Genomic DNA, 22,705 nt, shown 5'->3' with positions numbered 1-22,705 from the left:
AACGGGTTGTCGTATCTTGGGAGAGGAGCGCAATCAAATTTTCCTACTAGTGCAGTAGGGCGTTTTCTCTCTAAGGATACCGTTTACGCGCTTCAACCCAGACTATATCTTTCTTCCCCTAATTTATTTTTTCCTTGTGCTTATTGTATGTTATAATGCATTATTCATGTGCTGTCAATTATATTTATTTTGCTACTTTTTTTTTGTTATTTAATTCAAGACTATACATCTTCTTCGTATTTATTTTCTTTCGTTTTTTATTTTATTTTCTAACCGTTCAGTTAAAGAAACCTCCAATCCAATTGGTTAAGCATATTATTTCATAGTTTATGATACTATCGTCAAATTTCAAAAGTATTGGATAAGTACTATGTATGTTATATATATGACAATTCACCTGTTATTTTAGCTCAAGATTCTACAATTAAAACAAATAAAAATTTAGTCATACCCTTACAAGTCACAACTTGAAAATTTAAACAAAAAGTAAATACATTTTAACTAATCTGGCAGAGCATTGTATTGCATCAGTTAGTAGGAAGGACATGTTTAGATGGCTACTAGAATTGATTCTAGGACCCAACCCAGGGTGAAAAATTGAAAAAGTAGAAGCAACTGTCTATTGCTTTGACTCTCAACATGGTTTAGAAATTAATTATGAGAAAACTGAATCTAATCCAAACATGCAAAGCTAATATTGGCTAATTTGATTTTAAGTCAGCTCGCAGCAGCTATTAACTTATGGTGAGAATAAGTCCCACATCGCTAAATAGAGATGTTTTGAAAACCTTTATAACAGTTCAAGTTCTAAATGTAAGTTGGATCATGAGGCGATGTGAGTGGGTCTATGCTTATTGCTGGACTCAGGAAAGTCCCCGGGCCACGACTGCAGAGATGCAGACTCGGAAACGGGTTAACTTCGAGCTTGGACTAGTCTCGCTCCTTTGGGGCGAGGGGCTGAGACGCGTGTGGAGCCTTCGCTAGTCCCGCCGAAGATATTGGCCAATATCACAGTCATTCACATGGTTTCTCGACTAACAGAACGGGGCTTATGCCCTCGTGATCCACCTTTTTTTTTCTTTCTATTCCGTGGTAGACACAAATCAGAACAATACAGCAATACACTTGAGATACGCAAAAGTGGGGAAGAAAACAGAAATTTGCACAAATAAATGTGTATGCAGCATCCCAAACATGATGAAAAAGCTGAAAATTTTCTTCTTTTCTTTTTACAGCATGTTTGCAGTAGGAAAACATTGAACTGAAGTCAGACTATCAAACATGGTATGCTATTCAGCACATTAAACATTAGGGGCGACAAAGTGAGTGAATCTGTCTCCACCTCCCTTATTTGCCGAAAATGAGACCCACCTCCTCGTGTGTGTGTATTATATATAGTCAATTAACATTTTTTTATGGCTTGTTGGCTAAGAAGACAATATCCTCATTACAATCATAATATAGTTCACTCAAAAACTATGCGTTTCCTGATAAAGCTAGTAAACAAAAATGAAAGATCTGAAGAAGCACAACTGTATCAGAAATCTACACTCTTCCAGTACATTATACATAGAGAACTCTCAATTTTGTTGGTCTTCTAGCCATCCTTGGAGGATGAAGATTTTGGAGCAGTGCTTGTTAACCAGAACAAGCCCCTCTGAACCTTCTGAAGCAGCGACTTTGATCGTGTATTACACAAAGTGAAAGCAATTGCATCCAAATACCAATCACTTCGCCCCTTAAAACCCACAACACAGCCTCCATCTATTGAAAAAGTGAATGGAGTCCCTTCTTCAACTCCATAGGGTCCAAAGGTTTTGCGGTTGCTCTTGAATGTCAATGATAGAATGACGGGGGTGCCTCCACGAACAACTGGACAGTAGTGGCCACTCACACTGACCAAGAACTCATCTGGGAATTGCAGCTTAATCTAGGATACATGAACAAACAGAATACTTTTTCTATTTGTTTGGAATTTGATGAAATAGTGAAGCAAAGAGAAGTAATAATTGAACTTACCTCAGCTGTTTTGTTACCTCCAACTCCTCCATGTTTTTTAGCTGTTAAAGGCTTGCCATTCCTATCATAAACCACCTGGATTGAGTCTATACAATGACCATAAACTAGTTTGATTTCTCTCACCCCTGTGAAGGTTCCATCATCCCAGCTATTTCCACCATTGCCTCCCCATGGTCCCAATATTATGCTCCTCTTCCTACTTTTTCCTTCCTGCAAAATGTATTGCCCTATTGGTTTAGCTATGAAGAAACGAATCTAGAACATAAGCATACCTACACCATAAACGATGGAAATTTTAACAACAGCATATGCTAAACAGGCGATTTTCTACATCATGTATTTGGACGGGACAACTAGTTCTAACGACCAACGTTAAAGAACAAAAGAAACAAAAATTATTATAAAAGGAAAAACGATAGTTATCCAATCTGTTCTTTACCATAAGGCCTATTAACTTCCAAAGGGGGCGTATACAAGATATCGCAAGAAGCAACGATACGTTATGATAGCGCAGCTACTGATTGGAATGCAAAATGATGTTTATTTAAGCAACAAATTAGTACAATTATGCAGCATCTGATTCGAACAATTTTAGAAGAATATCACTTTTTCTTTTCAATAAAGTATAGTAATACTAAACGAATCGGAACTATACATTTCAAATCGCTCATTTTCAATTATAATTTGCGATATATTAGCTGGCCACCATTGTGGGCATCACTGATTCTCACGGGTTATATTCGATGTCAAATGGAATTTAGAATATCAGGAACACAAAAATTGTCCAGAATGGAGCGTATATTGTTTTCCTACAAACAAAGTATCCACTGTATCATAATTTAATATAATAGTAACAAAAAGGGGGAAAAAAGAAAACGAACAAATTCCACAGCACAACTTTCTTTAAAACAATTTTTTGTCAATCATTTGTAAACAAGTCTTTCATGTCTCCATGTCATGTTCATGAGAATTCCAGCACAATCTAAGATTAGTAATTTGACACTCCAATGTTGTATACTCAGTCTTCAACCAATTATACCACGTAGAAGTCCTACTGTCTTCACTCACTTCGATGTCTTCAAACTTTACATCATTTAGGTCTTCAAAGTTGACATCCTTCAGGAGATGCCGCCAACATTTATTCTTGGAAGTACTATATATGCAACAGATTGGGTCCTTGTCTTTGTTCTTCATCATTTCATAAACTAACTGCAATTGTCATTTTTCCAGTTAATGGCAAAAGCAGTTCAAGAAGGCTTCCAGCGGTAATAATATTTTGCTTCATCATTGACGACAGATATTTAAATTCAACATGAATGTATGTATGAATTGGAAACAAAGACAAGAAAAAGAACTAACATACCTTGGGGAATTTACTGTCGGTGGGAGAAATTATAGATAGAGTCACTGGGTGCAATTTCCGTAACAAACTATTCAAAGCATCATCAATGCATGCTGATGAATTGATAATTTCACAGCCGAGGTCAGGCACTGGAGGCAATATGACGTTGTTCAAATCTTCATGAATAACAATACTCTGGATCAAAACACCAGGTAATGAAAAATAAATGAGGCTAAAGAGTTCTTTAGAAATGGAAATTCATCAAAGAAGCCAACCAAATAAGACTATAACGTTAAAAGGAAAGTACCTTATTAGAATAGAGAACCAATTTAAATCGTTCACGATTGAACTTTTGAATGAATGATTTCATCCTAATCCAAATCTTGTCACCATATCCAACAACTCTAGGTTCAGATTTAGGTACAAAAGAAAGCTTGGCCTGTGTGAGTCCGAAAGGGTGAATCTCAACCCAGGGCATAGTCTCACCCTTGCACTCAAAAGACAAAAGATTAGGAGCCTCTACTAAAACAATACCCAGTTTCTTGCATCCTTTCAAAGTGAATTTCTCAAGATGAGGATTTGAAATAATAATGAATCTACTCTTATTATTGGACATACTTAAATCCAATTTTTCAAGTAAGGGAAAATTGGAGAACTGATTTTCACAAAAATCACGAGTCACTTGGGGATGCTCCAATGTCAACCTTTTCAGAGATGTGCACCCCTCCAAACTAACTTTACAGGGACTTGTTTTCTTGCCACAATACCAAAATGTGTCAAGATTAGGAGCACTGATCTCAACCTTCTTCAGTTGAATGCAGTGGTGGATCTCAGCCCTTTTGAGTCGAATGAGATTTGAAACATGCAAATGCTTCAAACCTGAGCACTTTATGATTCTTAAATCCTCAACTGAATGACAGCAGGAAATAAGATTTTGAATAAAGTTCTCAACCAAGGGAATTTTGCGCAGATAAAGCTTCTGCAGATAAGGAAGCTTTATATTATTGCAAGTTCCCAGTTTGCAACCACTTAACCTTATGCCAGTCAATGTTTTGGATGAAAAGACAGTTTGTGGTAAAGTATAGCACTCGCCATTCTTGATGCCAACATGGAGATCTAGTTCTTTGATGTTTCTGTAGATAGCAATATTTAGCCAAAGTTCCAGACATGGGGCATCTTCTAATAAGTCAAAGGAGGTCATGTGCAACACCAATTTCCGTATTTGCAAATTTTTTGCATTGCTGGTAAGAAGAGAATTAGATACATAATCTCTAAACATCATTCCCTTATTACTGCTATCTTCATGTCCAATTTTTGCAGCAAACTTTCTTTCATCAAAAATCAAAACAGAATAAGAATACCACAGTTCTCTCCATCTCTTGGACAAAACACTGGTTCGGATTGCATCGTTCACGTTACGAAGGTGTGATAGAATGTGATGGATGACATGATCAGGAAATTGTGAGATACGATCCACGGATCCATCATCACTTGTGTCCATTTCATCTGAATCTTTTTCGCCTGGAGTTTCTTTCAGCCTAGCAGCCTCTCGAACACAGTCGAGATTATCCCCTAGGCTGCGTTTCCTTTTGCTCCCCGAAATCATTTGACTCCTAGAATACAGATATCTGATAATACTCAACAACCATAATTAGGAAAAGAAACACAGAATTCCCAAAAGCTTCATACTTTTCATACCAAAAAATACAGATTATATTGGATTTAAAGTTCATTTTGTTTGACTTGCTAGAAACATGAAGAGGCAATTCATTGAGATTAATGCGATAATCAATAACAAGTCATTACTAAAGACACATAAGAACAAGAGATAGCACAAAATCAACGCGTCTCAACACACTCTACGAAAAACAAGGTTCAAAAATTAGGGTTAACATTAAAAACTCCATGCAAAAAGGTGTCGGATTGAAGGAATAACATGAAATTTGGAAATTGGGGAAAGAAAGAAGGCAATTAGGCATAGGGCGTGATAAAGTTGAAGAATAAAATACCTTAAATTAGTTTATTTGCTTGCAGGTAACAAAGCGAAGCGTTAAGCAATAAGCATGACCATGGCAGAGATTACGTCATCACAGGGTTTTCGAAACGGAGTAGACAGAGACAGAGACAGGGACAGGGACAGAAAAAAAGAACTAACCAATGAATCGAGAGATAAAATATAGTGTGCTCTGTATTGGGCTACTTCAAGAGCCTATAGATATTTCCATGGGCCGAAGCAAGGTTTAAAAGGAAAGTTGAAGGAAGTTTAAATATGCGATTTAATTACCTATTTAGTCTTTATATTTGTCAAATTTATCAATTTTAGTCATTTTTTTTCCATGATAGTTTATCTTATAATCTCCCATAGGTCTCTACCGTTAAAATTATTGTTGCCAAGACCGCACCTTGCACCGTCGGTAACCCCTAGCCTCTTCACTCCCTTCCACTTCTCCTCTGCCAACGGAAAAACCTTGTGCGCTGCCGTCAACAGCGGCCTAGTGATGAACAATCTGGTAGCAGCTGCCGTCACACACGTCCTCCACAACAAGCGCAATTTCCGGTTGGTGAACGGCGTGGAAGATCTCCTTGTACTAAGACCGATGTAATTTACTAAATCTATATTTTTTCCGATGGACAGGACGAGGAGATCTTCCACGCCGTTCACCAATCGAAAATTGCGCTTGTTGTGAAGGACGTGTGTGACGACAGCTGCTATCGGATTGTTCATCACCAGGCCACCATCGACGGTGACGCACAAGGTTTTTCCATCGACAAAGGAGAAGTGGAAGGGAGTGAAGAGGCCAGGGTTGCTGACGAGGTGCGGTCTTGACAACAATAATTTAACGGTGTTAAATAATTTTAAGGAATTAAAAGATAAACGATATGAACTAAAAAACCACTTATTAACTACAGGAAATAAATTGTAACAGTAGAAATTTATTGAGAATTAAAAGATAAACGACATAGACTAAAAATCCATTTATTAACTCTAGAGAATAAAATGTATAAATTTAAAAACTACAAGAATTAAATAAATAATTAATTTTAGAATTTTATTGTTATTCAATCCTCTTTTGAACTCTCTGTATCACATTCACAATACATTCTCTTCTGATTGGATCACCCTGTATCCAAATTAATTAACACTATTTATGGACATTTCCGAAGTTTTGGATATACTATATTATAAATCTGTTAATATGATTTTTAAAATAATTTTTATAAGTTAAAAAAATTTATTTTACATGATAATTTATGATTGAATAATATTATAAAATTATTTTATATTGATTGTGTAAAAAGAATTCTTAAATTTATTCATAAAATATATTTTTGATAAAAAAAAAGTAAAAAAAAAAAAAACCTTTCTGGAGTGTGATGCCTAATGATATTTTTTTTTTGAACTATGCGTAACTGACAATTGAAGCTGTCTCAATTAACATAATTCTGAAAATGGCATTGGTTTCTTTATCATGGAAAAAGGTGAATAAATAAAAATTGTCACGTGCTGTGACTTAGACAACCCAATTGGACGTAGCCGCCCTTTCAAATCCACATGTTTATCATTTTCTAAATTGCTCTTTACAAAACAATGTCATACCGTCCATACATTTTAATTTGTTTATTTTCCAGGTAAAAGAATGTAGTATTTTTGTGTCTGTTTATAATTCTAGACAAAGATGAGTTAATATTTTTTATTTTAATAAATTTTCGAGTATAAAATAAATTATATTAAAAAATTCACTTAATGTGTGTTCATGATTTCCAATATCATACTCAAAAATAAAAATGTACATGGTAAAATAAAAATAAAAATAACAGAATAATAGTTTGAGATAATCGAAAAAATGTATTTTTTTGGCTAACGAGGATAATATGCAAAATACACCTCCAAAAACTAGAAGAGTGTTATAATTTTCTATTTAAGAGAACAGGGAGAGTAAAAGTTTTACCACCAAGTTAAAGATTTTAATTTACATTACAAGATATATATGAAATTTTAATATTATTATAAATTGCAACTTTTTAAATTAAAATATTTTAGAAAATAAAAAAATAAAATTTTGACATTAATATGTTTTGATTCTCTTAAATTTGCGAATCCAAAACCTCAAAAAGAGAAGACATGAGGTTGAGCTTTTCAGCCAGATCTAGCTCTTTAATTATTCCTGATACATGTGTCTGTTTATTGTGATGCCTCTGTTTCAGTTTAGCATTAAAATTATTGTACCCACATTTAAGATCGTTAATTGTGATATTATTTGGTAGCCGAAAGAGTCCTTATTTGCTTTAAGAAGTGTCTTGGTGCCATTAGAAGAAGATCAAGTGCGCCTATGGACTGGTTGAAGACTTTTAAGAGCTACAGACCTTGGTCATTGCTTCTCAGTTAGTATTTGTTGATTGATTTTAACTGTTTTGTTCATCCCAATGAGGGAATGCAAAATTCCTTCCATACATTATGAGAAAAAAATTTATTAAGTGCGACGTACACATCACATGGATAATTTCTATTAAACGTTTAAATTCTCTTTGAGTTTCAGATTTTGAGGGAACTTAGTGTAACATATCTTAAAAAATTAATGAATTATTTTTAGGACAAAAAATGAATAAATATCAAGTGAAAACAAAAAAAATTGTTTATATAACCAATAAATACTTTATATTAATAACATTTTTTAAAAATTCTCTGTATATGTTATTCACTTATCAGTGATATAATATAAAGAAAGGATCTTTACCAAAAAAAGGTGCCTTACCAGAAAAGTAATAAATTCTACATAATTAAATACTACTAAATGTTTACTATTACATTTACACTGACAAAGTCGCAGTACATATAAAATAATCTCGATACTGAAAAAAACAAAGAACTTTTAAAAATATCTCCAAACAAAATTCTATAAAAATGGCTAAAATGTTATCATTGTACTTAATAATATATAATATATGCTGTAGAATAAGAACAACAACAATACTCCTACTGCAACTGCATAGTTTGGTGAGTTGTGTAATTTTGTTTGTTCATCTTGTGTTGTTCACTGTTCTTTCCCAGACCCACCTCAAAGTTGAAAGCAGCCATGGGTTTTTTCTTCAAATGGGTCAACTTGTTTGTCTTTTTTCATTTCCTTGCTGCAACACCCATCTTCTCAGATTCCTCCTCCAGCTCAAATGCATTCGTCACCACCAAGTTCCTAGATTTAGCCAAGGATCCTCTGGTATTTGATTGGATGATTGGTATCAGGAGGAAGATTCATGAGAATCCAGAACTGGGTTATGAGGAATTTGAGACCAGTAAGCTGATAAGAACTGAATTGGATAAACTGGGCATCTCATATAAATACCCAGTTGCAGTCACTGGTGTTGTTGGCTTCATAGGGACTGGACTCCCTCCTTTTGTTGCATTAAGAGCTGACATGGATGCTCTTCCTCTGCAGGTCTACATGATTTCTATATATTTCCTTTCTTTCCATTTATTGTTACCATGTCCTTGTAATTGTATCAGGGTTCTAGCTTTTCAATTATTATTATTTTTATTGTTATCCGAGTGCGTGGATCAACTGGAGTGAAGTTGTTCTAACTTTATTATTAGTAGGTCTTGGGTTCGAGTCTGATATGTAGTTGCGATAAGTACTTGGAAGAAGAACTTTGCTGCTTGTAGTAATTCTACCCAACTCCAACAAGATTTCTTCCCATGGAGGATACCTGTAGTCTATGCCAACAAAATTATTATTGTTATGAAATCCATCCATTTGAGTTTGATTTAAAACTAATGTTTTGCCTTTAATCAAATTTTCATGATTAGCCTCCTACCCTTTTCCAGTTTATGGGTCATATTTCTAAGAGCTACACTTGTTGGTCTATATTTCGTTCATTTATTTTTGCTTTCTTTAACCTTAGGAAATGGTGGAGTGGGAGCACAAGAGTAAAGTACCTGGAAAGATGCATGCATGCGGTCATGATGCTCATGTTGCCATGCTTCTCGGTGCTGCAAAGATCCTCAAACGGCATGAAAATGAGATACGAGTATGATTTTTGACATTTATTTGGGGGGTCCATTACTCCATATAATTTATGCATAAAGAACGTGCTGTTTTACTTTTTTTTTTAAATGTTTTGTTGAAGTATTGCTCTTCAAATAATTTAGAATATGGAGAGTTACACTGCTTCCAGTTTGCCATCTCGACTAGAACATAAGATTTGACTCCTCTAACATGATTGGTTTCCCTTAAAGAGAAAAGTGAGACATTTCAGCCTTTAATGAGAAAGTTAATAGAATAGAAAATTTTTAACAAATTTATGATTTGTTATGCATGCACTTGTAATACCAACAGTTGATTTTTTTGTTAGCCATTGAGATTCCCTTAGTTTTTCATCCAAGATTGTGACTCTTCTGATGGTTATGTACTTTTGCTGTTTACAATTTCTGCCTTTTCATTTTTATTGTAATCATGTCAAAGTCAAACGTTGGCAAACTGCTACCAGCTATGACTGCTCATTATGCCAACTTTGTATGTAACAAACTTTCAATCATCCTATCACCCGGCTTGCAACTTTAATCTTAAAAACATAATGCATCTGTGTGTAACAAAAACATAATCTAGAAGAAGACTGGAAAAGAAATGGAAAAGGAAAATAGTTGGCCACTATATCATCTACTATCCCAAGACAGATACTTCAGCTTACTACTTTTTTTATTAATTGTGCTGTTCTATTGTTTTAGTCCTCTTATGGATCGTTGATATGATTCCTTAATTTGTCTCTATAGGGAACTGTTGTTCTTGTTTTTCAACCAGCAGAAGAAGGAGGTGGAGGGGCTAAGAAAATTTTAGATGCTGGAGTCTTGGAAAATATCTCTGCCATATTTGGATTGCATATTGTACCTACCTATCCTATTGGTGAAGTGGCCTCAAGGTCGGGTCCCATATTTGCTGGAAGCGGCTTCTTTGAAGCAACAATAAATGGCAGGGGAGGCCATGCAGCTATCCCTCAGCACTCTATAGATCCAATATTGGCTGCTTCCAATGTGATTGTTAGCTTACAGCATATTGTTTCTCGTGAGGTTGATCCTCTGGACTCCCAGGTAAGCTTATTTCATTTCAATCTTTCCCTTCCTGCCACCGATACTCATGTATTCTTATTTTATATGCTTACCTTACTGTCCAAGAGCATTCAGGTTGTACTATATTTTGAATCCATGACTACCAGAGTGGCCAGCCTGTCTTGTATATGCTCACTTATACTATGTGTGGGCATTTTCTTGGTTTTTCTTGCTTTCTTTCACTCACTCTTTTTTGTCATCTACACATAATTTGGAAGTATCAATCCCACCTTTTTGTCACTTACTTAATTTGATACCTTATGCTTTTTATCATTATACGAAGCATTAAATGCTTTGTATTCTTGTGGGTCTTGGACATAGATATGTTGCCAGAGAATAGAGATTCTCACAACTTAAACAATAATTAGATGGAGGCACACTGCCTTGCCTACTCTTGTACATTTGGATAATACTACAGTATAATCTGTTTAAATGATTATCGAATATGATGAAAGCCTTGTTTCCAGAAATAATTAATTGTTTATGGAGACAATCTTCTGTGTCTTCCTAACATAAAGAATATTGCACAGGTTGTGACTGTAGGAAAGTTTCAAGGAGGTGGTGCTTTCAATGTTATTCCAGACTCTGTCACAATTGGTGGCACCTTCCGAGCTTTTTCAAAAGAAAGCTTCATGCAACTGAGACAGCGGATTGAGCAGGTCTGTTGTGAAGAATAGATTCATTTATACACTTCAAGTGGAACTAATCACCTTTTTCTTTTTCTTTGATACTATTAACTCACAACAATTTGTGTGTTGTAACAATGTGTTTTATTCTTATTTGTTGCTGTACAAATTGTTAATTGACAAACTCCAAATAGATGCATGGATTTTGGATTTGGTTCCCTATGAGTTTTTCATATGATAAGGTCATGGTGGAGACACAGATCCTGTGCATAACAAAATTTGTTGGGCATTTTGCAAGGTTGTGTTGCAACCAACAGATGATTGTACCTTCCTGTAGTTTTCACTGCAATCCTATTAGGAGCTAAGGCTGATTCATTTATGTAGGTTATCACTGGTCAAGCCGCTGTGCAGAGATGCAATGCAACGGTCAACTTTCTTGATGATGAGAAACCTTTCTCCCCCCCTACAGTAAACAACGGGGACTTGCATGGGTACTTTGAAAGTGTTGCTGGGAGTTTGCTTGGCGTGAATAATGTCAAGGAGATGCAACCATTGATGGGATCTGAGGACTTTGCATTCTATCAAGAGGTTTTTCCGGGATACTTCTTCCTCCTTGGAATGGATAATGCCTCTAATGAACATCTTGAATCTCCACACTCTCCATATTTCAAAATCAATGAAGATGCACTTCCTTATGGAGCTGCACTTCATGTATCATTAGCAAGTAGTTATCTTCTCAAATTAAATCCGGACATATCAGTAGTGGGGGGGAAACATCACGATGAATTATAATTTATAACACAAGATTGTTGAAAGCCCTTGTTGGGCTATTTGTAGGTGCAATCACGGCGTAGTGGGGGCATTGGTTGGTTACATCCTTAGTTGTAAATGTATTACATTCAAATTAAAATAAATCCATAGTGCTTCCACATTATAATCGCTAACCCTGCTTGTCTAGGGGGCAAATCAAATGGGAAAGAACAAACAACTTTTTATTTTGATATTTTCTACAATTTCAAAGTCACTCAACTATTATCGAATTATACTCTAAGTTGAAATAGAATAACTAGAGACAGTACAATAAGATATTTCCTTTGCAAGTATTGGAGGATAGTGTGATGATGGGAATCCCAAAACATTGAAACATCTGTTCTCAGATATGCTAAATTTGCATGCTATTCGTATGAAATGTGGTTTGGATTCAATGTCCAAGACATCTAAATCCCGGGAGAGCAAAGTAGTTTCTGAAATAAACTAGCATGCTGCAATCAGCACTGTAAAGATTCACCCCAGAAGCCAGGTGGTTATATGAAAAATATTCTTGAAGAAATCCTGGTTGATGTCATATATTCCGAAGGTATTAAGATGAATACCACCTTTTGATTAGTCCACAAATGTCCGGAAATAGTGCTCGTCAACATATTCCGTTAAGTATACAGTACCGTGTCTTCGATTCGACTATTCTAAGGTTGACCTCTGGTGCCATGTTTTTGTTTCAGCGTTATCAAATGAAAGCATTAAGCTATACCATGACCATGATATGTAAAGGAAGATAATGCTCAAATTTCGGGAGAGGAATGCAGGACTCAGATAGGATGAATAATCATTCGTTTGAGAGATCAAGCAATGCATTTGCTTCGAGTCTTATTTCAGCATCATCCCTACTCACCTTCCCCGTTCATGAAACAGACAAACAACTACTTATAGCAGCATGTTTGGATACAATTCTCAATAGGATGTCACCTGAATTTTCCAAAGCTGTAAATATTATAACTCCAACATCCGCGCCGAAACTCAGCATTCGATTGCAGGGGCAGAGTGAAGCCGCGAAATGATGAGCATTTCAACATTCTGCTGCCACTGCACATTCGAAGGTTTCGGTCTTGTCTATCCACTCTCTCCTGTTCTCTCGGCGAAGATGTGGACCCCACTCCCAATTCCTACTTCCCCAAACGTGGTCTAACCCTGGAACTGGTGTGCGAATCCCTTGCTTTCAAAGGCAAGGGCCTCTGCTAGGTCACCCAAACCGGCTTCGTTGTCCTCTGCGACCGCCGCGTCACCCGCAAAAAGGGCAATTACGCTGAGCTCACTCACCTCTTCTCTCCATTTCCATTCACAAACACCTTTCTCTTTCTCATTTAATCGACTAACATTCAGGTAACTAACTCTCCTTATTGCGGCGGCTGCAAGACGCAAAACTTGTCCTACGAGGCTCAGCTCAGAGCCAAGGAGGAGCAGGTTCGCGACCTGTTGATTCACGTAGGAAGATTTTCTCGCGAGCAACTCCAACTGCACGGGGTTATCAAGCCCATTGTTCCTTTTGATATTCAGTTTCATTACAGGAATGAGGTTAGCCTGTGCTACTTCTTTTTTTAACCCGATATCGCCCCGAGGAGGTTAATTGATGGCTTGTGTTGTGTTTTTTTTTTTTTTTTTTTTTTTTTTTTTTTTTTTATGCTCTGTGTGTGCAGATGGAATTCTCGTTTGGTCCCCGAAGATGGTTGCCTAAAGAATTACTGCAAGACAGACGTGCTGATGATGATGTTGGTAACAATGAAAATTATGCGCTGGGATTGCATGCTCCTGGTTTTTTTGATAAAATTCTAAATGTTGACAACTGCTTACTGCAATCTCATCCTGCTAATAAGGTATGCACTGTTATTCCCCAGCTTTATACACTGCAGTGATTTTGCATGATATAGTTCTATTTGATTGGCTGTCATATCTTGGAAGCTTATTCAATCACTTATGTTTTTACTTGGAAATCTGAATAGGTACTTGCAGCTGTCCAAGAATGTTGGAGAGATCCACAACTTGGTTTTTCTCCCTACAGTGTTCATTCACACAAGGGATTTCTTAAGCATTTGATGCTGAGAACTGGAAGGTATATAAGTTATATCTTTCGATCTCTCAATTCTTTTAGGTAGATATGGATATGGTAGTTCTTGTAACTATACTCTCGGTCTTGGATGACTGCTCAAACATTGCATCGGACCTGGGTACATTCTACAATAAATTTTCTAAAAACTAGTGCATGGGTTCAGAAATAGTAATTTGAAGGGTGGAATAGCAATTTATTTCATTTTGCAGCAAACTGATTAACTTGGTAGCAAAACTTGGTGTTTTGCATGGCCAGGCCTACACTCTGAGAGTTAAAGAGCGTTTATAATTATTTGTGCACATAAATTAGGCTTGTAGTTGTACACTTGTACCTTTCGTACATTCTTATATATTTGAATTTGAAGGGTACCTTTTTTTTTTCATATCAATATTAATATATGAGTTTTGTTCCAGGGATGTAACAACTTATCAGCCTGAAGTTATGGTCAACTTTGTGACCTCTTCCTACAAGCCTGAGCTGTTGAAGTTCCTAGTTGATAAAGTTTCTGTATTTCCTGAAGTGGTTGGTACTTAAGTTTTTTAATTACTCTTTTTTTTCCCCTTATAAATGTGCTTCTTCCTTAACTTTCCAAACTGTATGTACATATTGGTTTTAATACCATTGAAGTTTCTTCTTTGCATGAATGATAGGTAAGTGTCGTTAATAATGTAAATACATCTGTTGGGGAGGAAGAATACACTTTGTACGGTAAATCTAGCATTACAGAGACCTTAAGAGGGTGTACATTCCAAATATCAGCCAACTCTTTCTTTCAAACAAATACTTATCAGGTTTGCAATAAGCCCACAAATTTTGGCATTCTCTTTAGACCCTGTCCCATATTTTATTCCTTAAATTTAGTCATGGTCATCTCTCAAGAAAAAAATATATTTTTATTTTCCCTTTTAGGCAGAGGTTTTATATAAGCTTATAGAAGATTGTGCTGGAGTCAGGGGTGATGGCTCAGAAATTGTCCTTGACCTGTTTTGTGGAACAGGCACAATAGGTTTGACGCTTGCAAGAAGGTAATCTTTGATCTCCATCTGGTTTTAGTATTTTAGGATAAACTGTGAAACAATGAGATTAATTTCTTGTCTTCCAATTTTGAACAGTGATAGACATGTTTATGGCTATGAAGTAGTTCCTCAAGCCATCACAGATGCTCATCTTAATGCCAAGATAAATGGAATAAAAAAATGCAACATTTGTCCAGGGAGATCTCAATAAAATTGATGAGAATTTTGGGAAGAATTTTCCTAAACCTGACATTGTCATTTCAGGTTTCGTTGCTCTAAGTTTCCTTATTCCTACTTATTCTTTTGTTATATTTATATCTCTTAATTAATTTGGTTTGTGCTAAAAGCTATTTACTTGAATATAATCTTAATCAGGAGTACATATGGAGATATTCTTCTACCAATTGAATTTGCCAGTTATTCACCTTGTTTTTCAATCACTTGAATTTTGTTTGGTTAAATCAGGTGGATAAGTGTCATGCAAATTTGAACTTGTCATGCTTTCTGTACTGATTTGTATACAATTGAGGGAACTTGCTACATTTGACTTCTTGTATGGAGAAATGTGCTAATTAGTAATTTAAACTGGTATTTTAAAATGTGCGCTTCAAGATTTCAACATACAGTTTCCATGTCAAGAAAACAAACTTAGCTCCATTTTAGGTATTAACATGCTGATCATTTATGTTGTTCACACTGGCTGAAGATTATAATTCACAATATTGGTTGTCGTTTTGTGTGACCCAATGCATTACACTTCTCACCATTGTAAACTTAATGCAGATCCCAATCGCCCAGGAATGCACATGAAGTTGATTAAGTTCCTTCTAAATCTTAGGGCACCTCGCATAGTGTATGTCTCTTGTAATCCTGCCACATGTGCACGCGACCTTGATTATCTTTGTCATGGTGTGGTATGTGTCATTTTATTTTATATTATTAGGCTTTGGGATTCAATTATTTGAGCTGTTAAAGGTTTTGTGCAGGTGGAACAGAATATAAAAGGATGTTACAAGTTAATAAGCCTACAGCCAGTTGACATGTTCCCACACACACCTCATATTGAGTGCGTTTGCCTTCTGGAGCTTCAGTAATCTGTGATAAATTAAAACTTTCCATTTCAAGGTCAGGCACTATTTCATTTTCTTTGCTACTTTAGGAACTACTTGGGAGTTTGCACCTTGGATGTCTGATGAATTTTTAGTGACTGTTTTGTTTGAAATTTCTAAATATATCAATTGATTCAATTTATTTGAACTGGATTTGGTAAAAAGACAAAACAATTATCATAAACCTATATATTGATTTGTTGTCAAATATAAATTCCATTTGTAATTACTATTTTTTAATGAAATGAATACAAATTGCAGAATTCAGTGGATAACTGGACTTGTTCAGCTGGCTTAACTGAGTTGTATCGATTGGCCCATGGTGGCTGTGAGAAACTGCTATAAAAATTACCATTTCTCATGTTCTCCATTTCTATTCACTGTTATCAAGTCTTTATTAGAGCAGCTGCAGCTAATATATTAATGCAGTCATAGGTTATAGCCTTATATAGGCCATCTCTGTAACATTACCCATTCCTGAATTTGTATAATGCTTTATAGGCCACTGATAGTATGAGTTGAAGTTGTGAGTGATAAACAATCCACAGTAATTCAAATTATGTTTCTCTACAATTGATTCAAATTATGTTTCCTCTATTTCTCTGTTTCTGACATGGCTTTCAGGGGATTACAAGCTTAATACAAGATGCAAGTCAAGATTGGGTCTTCAAGGTGATAGATAGGAAAACTCATACTTTTATGCTGCAAAGTGTGCCTGATGCTTTGCCTACCCAAAACTACTGCATCAGTGTACAAATTACAAAATCATTATGAATGGTGGTAGCATTGGCAAGCATGCAGGGATCACATTGTTGCAACCTTGCAAAAGTTTCTCATACATTTCCATTCATGCGGAGCCCCCAAAAGGTTTTGGATTCATGCTTAGCAACCTCCAAATGTGGATTATTGTTGAGTGTTGATCCCACTTCATATGATATGACAAGTTCATCATGAAATAGATCATATGCTACACATGTCAGATCCTTGTTGATAGGGAAGTAACTAGCAGCTGGCTTCGAGGGCCAGTACCTCCAAGAAGAAGAAGGAAAAGAAGGCAAGTATTTTTTCATTGATCTGCAGCTTATTACATCGGTATATTTATACTGTGATTCTCTAACAGAATTGTGATTATGTGCTAGGGAACATTACAATAACAGAATTGGTTATCCTTATCTCCTAGAGGTAGACAACAATATTCTGCAGATCCCTTGCTGCCAGCTCTGCCATAACAAGCAACATTCACACATAATCCCTCAGGTACGCAGGCTTTGTGATTGTTCTCTTGGTTCTCTCTTCTAGTTGCACCCTTGTCTTCCTTTCTTCACTAGACCCACTGACTGATGCTTCCTGCACCCCTGTTTCGCTATCACTTGTGTACTTGAGGTGGAAATGCAAGTACATCTTGAAACATTAGATGTTTAACTGTTTGAGTAAACAGTATTCAGCGTGCATATAAATGGATCATATTCTTCTCTTCATTTCTTTATCTTTAGAAAGAAGACTAAGTGCTATTTTTGTGGCTGTATTGACTGGGGTACGCTTTCGAGTAATTTTGCATGCTGTATTTGTACCGTTATTAGTCCTGTGAAAAGGGGGAAAGTGACCAAGAATGACATTGGAAGAAGTTATCAAGAGGGATCTCATGGTGAATAATATATTTTGGGATTTTTTCTTTAACCAAAGCCTAATGGTGTTGTGTGATCCAAGTAGATAATTTTACCTAATGAGATAATACTTTTGTTGTTGTATCTGTACTTTTATTCTAGGCATGTTTTCCCTGAGATAAAAGGGTACTAATCAAACCGAAAGCATCTTGCTGGTATAAACAGAAATTTGTACGCTAAACAAGACCTGTATGTTTCGCAATACTCACCCTATCATAGAATGCATCATAATAAAGACTTGGGACAAGACTGGGGTTTCTATATTCCGAAAATACCTAATATAAATTAATGAGATAAAATGGTTATAGATACTTTGATAGTGTTCAGGTTTTAGGTTGCAAGGCATATTATTCAAATGTTTCCTTTCTTGTATTTACCTCAGAATTTGGATTGCTGATCTAGAACTCATCCACAATGAAACACTTGGAACATAATTTTTTTTTATTATTATAAAGCATGTCAAACATGGCATATAACCATGCTAAGAAATGAAATGTTAAAGCCCATGAAATACTAATAGACATGTTATTGATGAAAAGAAGTGCTTATCTCGGTTATAATACAATTTCTAACAACATTATTAGTAAGTGATGCTTATTGCACCCTACTCATGTCAAGAAGGATATAAAGTCCTTGTTTCTGGGCTCGTAGGCTTTTCTAGTTTTAAGAGTTACATACTTAGTTGGTCTTTTATGTTGTAGCTTTCATGATTCTTTGATTGTATTCAATGGTATTGATTGTTCCTAAGGATCTTGGTCCATGTTCCAAACACCTTGATTAACTCTCAACTTAGTTAATTAGTTCATAACTCCTCAAGCGCTAAGCCTAAATGGTGTGAATACTTGTTATGGTTGGACGATCTACCCACACAGCCCACATGTTCACACTAGAGAAAACATGTTGAGAAGTCTTAACATTAGAGAGGGACTCAAGAAACCTCCACAACCTCTATTATGCGTGACCTGGTGTGATAGTGGGGGGTATAACACATTTTTATGCCATGTTTTATCTAACGGTCTTGTAATTGTTCCTACCTTTTGTAGGGGTGGTTTGTGTAGCATTGTTCTCACTTTTGTAAGAGGGATGATGCTTATCGTACTTACTCACATGTGAGAAGGATCTAGAGTCCTACTTTTTGGGCTTAATGGCATTGGTGTTAATGGGATTTTCTATTTCCAATGATTACATGCTTATTGCTTGTTTGAATTTCAGGTCAAAACTTACGTTTGGACTAACTTCCGTTTCTAAGAAGTATCCAAATCATTCCTTTTGAAAAACGGAATTTATAGATCATTAAAATTATCTTGGAATTCCTGCACCGCATTTTGAATGAACATCCAAACATACCTTTAGTCTATTATGTTGTAGAAGCTCCAGATTAAAAATCCTTTGATATTGGAAATATATGGTTCCTTGAGATGCGAGGAGTGACAAGTTGGAACATATTTTATATACCAGGAAAGAACATGATCATCTGGACCCTTGAAGTCAGCATCAGGTTTTGTATTTATATACATACTTGGAATGCAGTAGTTTGTGTACGTATGGGAGTAGTAAAACTTGGCTAGAGAAGAATGACAAAGTAAAATAACTGTAACGGTAATGAACAATGATGAATAATATTCCTTCAACTAGAAAGAGAAAACAAAAGAAAATGACACAGATGATTGTGTGGGCCTGGTGTCGTGTGCACATGGGGGTCAACATCATCAGTTCCCCCCATTGTAGGTTCTTTTATTTGGTTGTTGAGCTAAGGCCATTGAATGTGACAAACCCGTTCCTTTCATTCAACGATGGTGATCACACTCACATCACTTTTCCCTTTTCCTATCTGATCTTTGGTCGACATGTTTGTTTCATTTCTGTACCAAGAACTTAGTTTTTTATAGTATGCATGAGAAATTATTAGGATTCGAAATTATTTTGATTTTCACAAATCTTCACATAAGATGTAATTAAGTCTTATTAATTCTTTCTCTTTAATTAAATACTTGAATATATGTTAAGATTAGTCAGAATTACAAACACATGATAGTTCTAGACTACTTAATATATAATTTCTCACTGAAACAAAGATATATGGAAGATCTTGCAATGGGCCACCTCTGTTTAGTTGACATTATTCGAGAATTGAAGTCATTGAAGGCCTTGGGAATAATTAAGACTAATAACATAACTTGGGCCATGGATGGTTATGGGTTTACATGAATTGGGGCAGAAGCCTTTATCCTAATGGTCCATATAATGACCACTGCATGTGTGACGTGTTCAGTTTCTTCAATTCTTCTCCATCGTCCCCCCCTCCCCCTTTCCAATTTTCTCGGGTGTTTATTAGCAAAGGTTAATTATTGTAGCATAATAAAGGACCGGGTTTAATTAATTTTACAACTATTACATAAAACGATCACATCTTTTTTTTTACTGTAACTTGATTAGGAAAAGAACTACACGTAGTCCATAGCGTCATCCATGAGCCAAGTCAATGTTGTAAAGTACAACATAATGCAAATTTACAAGTGTTAAAGATACATAAGTCAATATTGTACTGTTTCAGTCGTATCTCTACTGACTCGGGACTTTGAGTCTCTTCGTATTTATGTGCTTGAGACTGAAGGACTGTGTACTGTTCCAGTTGTATACCGACTAACTTAGGACTCTGAGTCTCATGTTTATGCGCTCAAAACTGAAGGGTTGTGTATCATTCTAATTGTATATCGACCAGTTCAGGACTTTGAGTCTCTATGTGTTCCAGTCATACGCTGATGATTGATTCAAAACTTTGAGTCGCTCACGCACTCAAGATTGATTGTTCTAGTTGTAAGCCGACGATTTGAAACTTTGGATTACCCCTGGTTTGGTTAGTGGCCGATCAGAAGAATATTGCTACCATTATAACACTCCTTAACCCCTCTCTAAGGTCGTAATAATCATTAAAGAAATATTGTTACAAGACACCTATAATAGAGAATGAGTAATATATGGATGACCATTATCATCTTGGAAAGGGAGACCATGTGAATAAGAATCCCTCAATCGGAGCTCAGGAGAGAGATTACATTAGTTTCATTTGAATATTTTTGGGTTAAGTCTCATTAGGTGATACTTAATTACAATAACAAACATATAAAATAAAATACCATACTTGTTTGCTTTCTACATATGAAGTTTTTGAGAGTTGATAATTATGGTATATAATAGTAAACGTCTCATTGATGTTTGAGTCATGGCTTCAAACTAGTATTTTACTAGTCATGGCTGTGGGGTTCATCATCTTTATTCAATGCTTTAATTAATTTCAATTTTACTCAACCATATATAACCGGCAGTTTGTCGTAAGTTTCCATCCTGACGTAGCGGTTGAGAAGACTGTACGTCTGCCAAAACTAGCTTTGAAACTATAGGAAAATGAGTAGCATCGACCCAATGGTGTCCATGGGATGAATGGAAGAGTGAAAAAGTTATAAAATGTAATACATTAATTAATATGGTAAGTAAAAGAAAAAGAAAAATTGAGTGAAAAGTAAATGCAAGAGAAAATAAGTGTATTGTTGATAACTCAAAATTATAGTGTGTTCATATGGACTGCAGATTGAATACGATATATAACTGTCATGTTCGAGAAATTTAAGTACTCGATCCTTATCTCCGTTTTTTAAAATAGTAACATCAATCCCAGTGAGTAGTGTAATTGTTGATACTTAAAAAAGCGGGTCTCATCATATTTTTAACCATTTTTTTGTTGTCTCATACTGAGAGATAAAACTTACAGTTTTACGGTTAAAAACACCAGTATGAAATGGTGATAAATGGATAAATTCTCCCAGCTTTCTTACAATGAAAACTCATCCTGTTTTGTCATTTTAAATTTCTTTAAAATATATATTTTATTTTCGAACGAAACAACAAGGGAGTTAGAATTTTATGAATAAATAATTGTAGTAAGTACGTAGTTATTTGAACTTTATCTATGTAAAAAGTTTCTTTCACTTCATGATCCATGTTATAACTCTCCTATCTTGAAATTTGTTGATGAAAATTAACTTAGGAATGTGATATGAGATGAAGAAGAAATATGCAAAACAAAACATCCACATCAAACATTAGAAGGTTGAAATTATATACTGTATGGTATAGGATAGGATAATAATAATGTTAAGGATGAGAATGGTGGTTGGATGAGATGTTCTTGTCCCCACCCCAGTTATAATACAACATCCTTGTTTTTTCACCTTTTTGATTTGCTATGTGGACGATGTCTATCTAATCAGAACTTCAACCAATGAAAATTTGCCATGTCAAAACAAGAGCGTTTAGTTCACGTGTGACCTGTTATTATTGAAGGTTGTGGCTCATGGGGCCTACATTATAAATTAAGATTCTAACTTGGGGACTATAAGCTATTGAGCCGAGCTGACAAGCCAACAGCTCACGTCCTATAATCTTGGGCTGAGCATGCTTAAACTGAGTGTAGGCCCAAAGTGGGGCCCACCAAATTGTCAATGGACGGGCTATGGAAGTTTCTCCATCCAGTCATTCAGGCTTCAAAGTTCAAACACATTTTCCATTTTTTCCATTTTCAATTGCTTAGGAAATTACCATGAATAACGTTTAAAATTAAATTGATGGCAAAGTTTATAATTTTATCTTCTTAATATGAGTTTAACTATGAAGAAGAAAAAAATTAGAGACATCATCGAGATGCAATATTGTCACCATATAGGACCGAGACATTATTATTATGGGAGAAGAAAACAAGACAACATGAAAAAATAGATAAGAAGTTGACAATGACATTTGATTGCAGGATCCTAGTTATAATCGTTAAAATTAGTTTGATATTCAATTCTAGATAAATTTTAGATACCGGGTCAATTTTTTGAATAATTCCTACACATCTACCTTCCTACATACTAGAATGTAGATTAAGTTAGATTTATTTTGCTTTTCTAGAT

The 22,705-nt window shown here is 35.5% G+C and overlaps 2 protein-coding genes and 1 pseudogene across 8 annotated transcripts; 2 read left to right on the top strand and 1 right to left on the bottom strand.

Moving 5' to 3' along the window:
• Positions 1-848: 848 nt before the first annotated feature.
• On the bottom strand, positions 849-5,596 carry LOC100794867 (jacalin-related lectin 19). 7 transcript variants are annotated; one of them, XM_006597118.4, is made up of 5 exons: positions 5,371-5,596; positions 3,669-4,989; positions 3,383-3,556; positions 2,020-2,229; positions 849-1,930 (listed from the first exon to the last, which is right to left on the bottom strand). In XM_006597118.4, the coding sequence occupies exons 2-5, from the start codon at positions 4,965-4,967 to the stop codon at positions 1,598-1,600; spliced, it is 2,016 nt and encodes a 671-aa protein (XP_006597181.1). In that variant the 5' UTR covers positions 4,968-4,989; positions 5,371-5,596; the 3' UTR covers positions 849-1,597. The 7 variants fall into 7 exon arrangements, with proteins under 7 accessions (XP_006597181.1, XP_006597182.1, XP_040865714.1 ...); XM_006597119.4 differs by having other exon boundaries at positions 3,669-4,974; positions 5,371-5,563; XM_041009780.1 differs by having other exon boundaries at positions 3,669-5,563.
• A 2,695-nt stretch (positions 5,597-8,291) lies between these two features.
• LOC100792044 (IAA-amino acid hydrolase ILR1-like 4) lies at positions 8,292-12,027 on the top strand. Its single transcript, XM_003546592.5, has 5 exons — positions 8,292-8,793; positions 9,257-9,382; positions 10,125-10,439; positions 10,988-11,116; positions 11,468-12,027. Exons 1-5 carry the CDS (start codon positions 8,437-8,439, stop codon positions 11,873-11,875), a joined length of 1,335 nt encoding a protein of 444 aa, XP_003546640.1. The 5' UTR covers positions 8,292-8,436; the 3' UTR covers positions 11,876-12,027.
• Positions 12,028-12,856: 829 nt separating this feature from the next.
• Positions 12,857-17,837, top strand: LOC100794349 (uncharacterized RNA methyltransferase PG_1095-like; annotated as a pseudogene).
• The last annotated feature ends 4,868 nt before the right edge of the window (positions 17,838-22,705 follow it).

This window comes from Glycine max, chromosome 15 (genome assembly GCF_000004515.6).
Source record: "Glycine max cultivar Williams 82 chromosome 15, Glycine_max_v4.0, whole genome shotgun sequence".
In the NCBI taxonomy this organism is placed as follows: Eukaryota; Viridiplantae; Streptophyta; class Magnoliopsida; order Fabales; family Fabaceae; genus Glycine; species Glycine max.
The sequence above is the reverse complement of the archived record's forward strand: the minus strand, read 5'-3'. Positions and strand labels throughout refer to the sequence as shown.

Excerpts from the sequence above, each read along its gene's own strand:
- LOC100792044 (XM_003546592.5), top strand. The coding sequence starts at position 8,437 with ATGGGTTTTTTCTTCAAATGGGTCAACTTGTTTGTCTTTTTTCATTTC. Across the intron at positions 9,383-10,124 it reads GGCATGAAAATGAGATACGA|GGAACTGTTGTTCTTGTTTT; the intron begins GTATGATTTTTG and ends TTGTCTCTATAG. Across the intron at positions 10,440-10,987 it reads TTGATCCTCTGGACTCCCAG|GTTGTGACTGTAGGAAAGTT; the intron begins GTAAGCTTATTT and ends AATATTGCACAG.
- LOC100794867 (XM_006597118.4), bottom strand. The coding sequence starts at position 4,967 with ATGATTTCGGGGAGCAAAAGGAAACGCAGCCTAGGGGATAATCTCGAC. Across the intron at positions 3,557-3,668 it reads TGGTTCTCTATTCTAATAAG|AGTATTGTTATTCATGAAGA; the intron begins GTACTTTCCTTT and ends GTTTTGATCCAG. Across the intron at positions 1,931-2,019 it reads GAGGTAACAAAACAGCTGAG|ATTAAGCTGCAATTCCCAGA; the intron begins GTAAGTTCAATT and ends CATGTATCCTAG.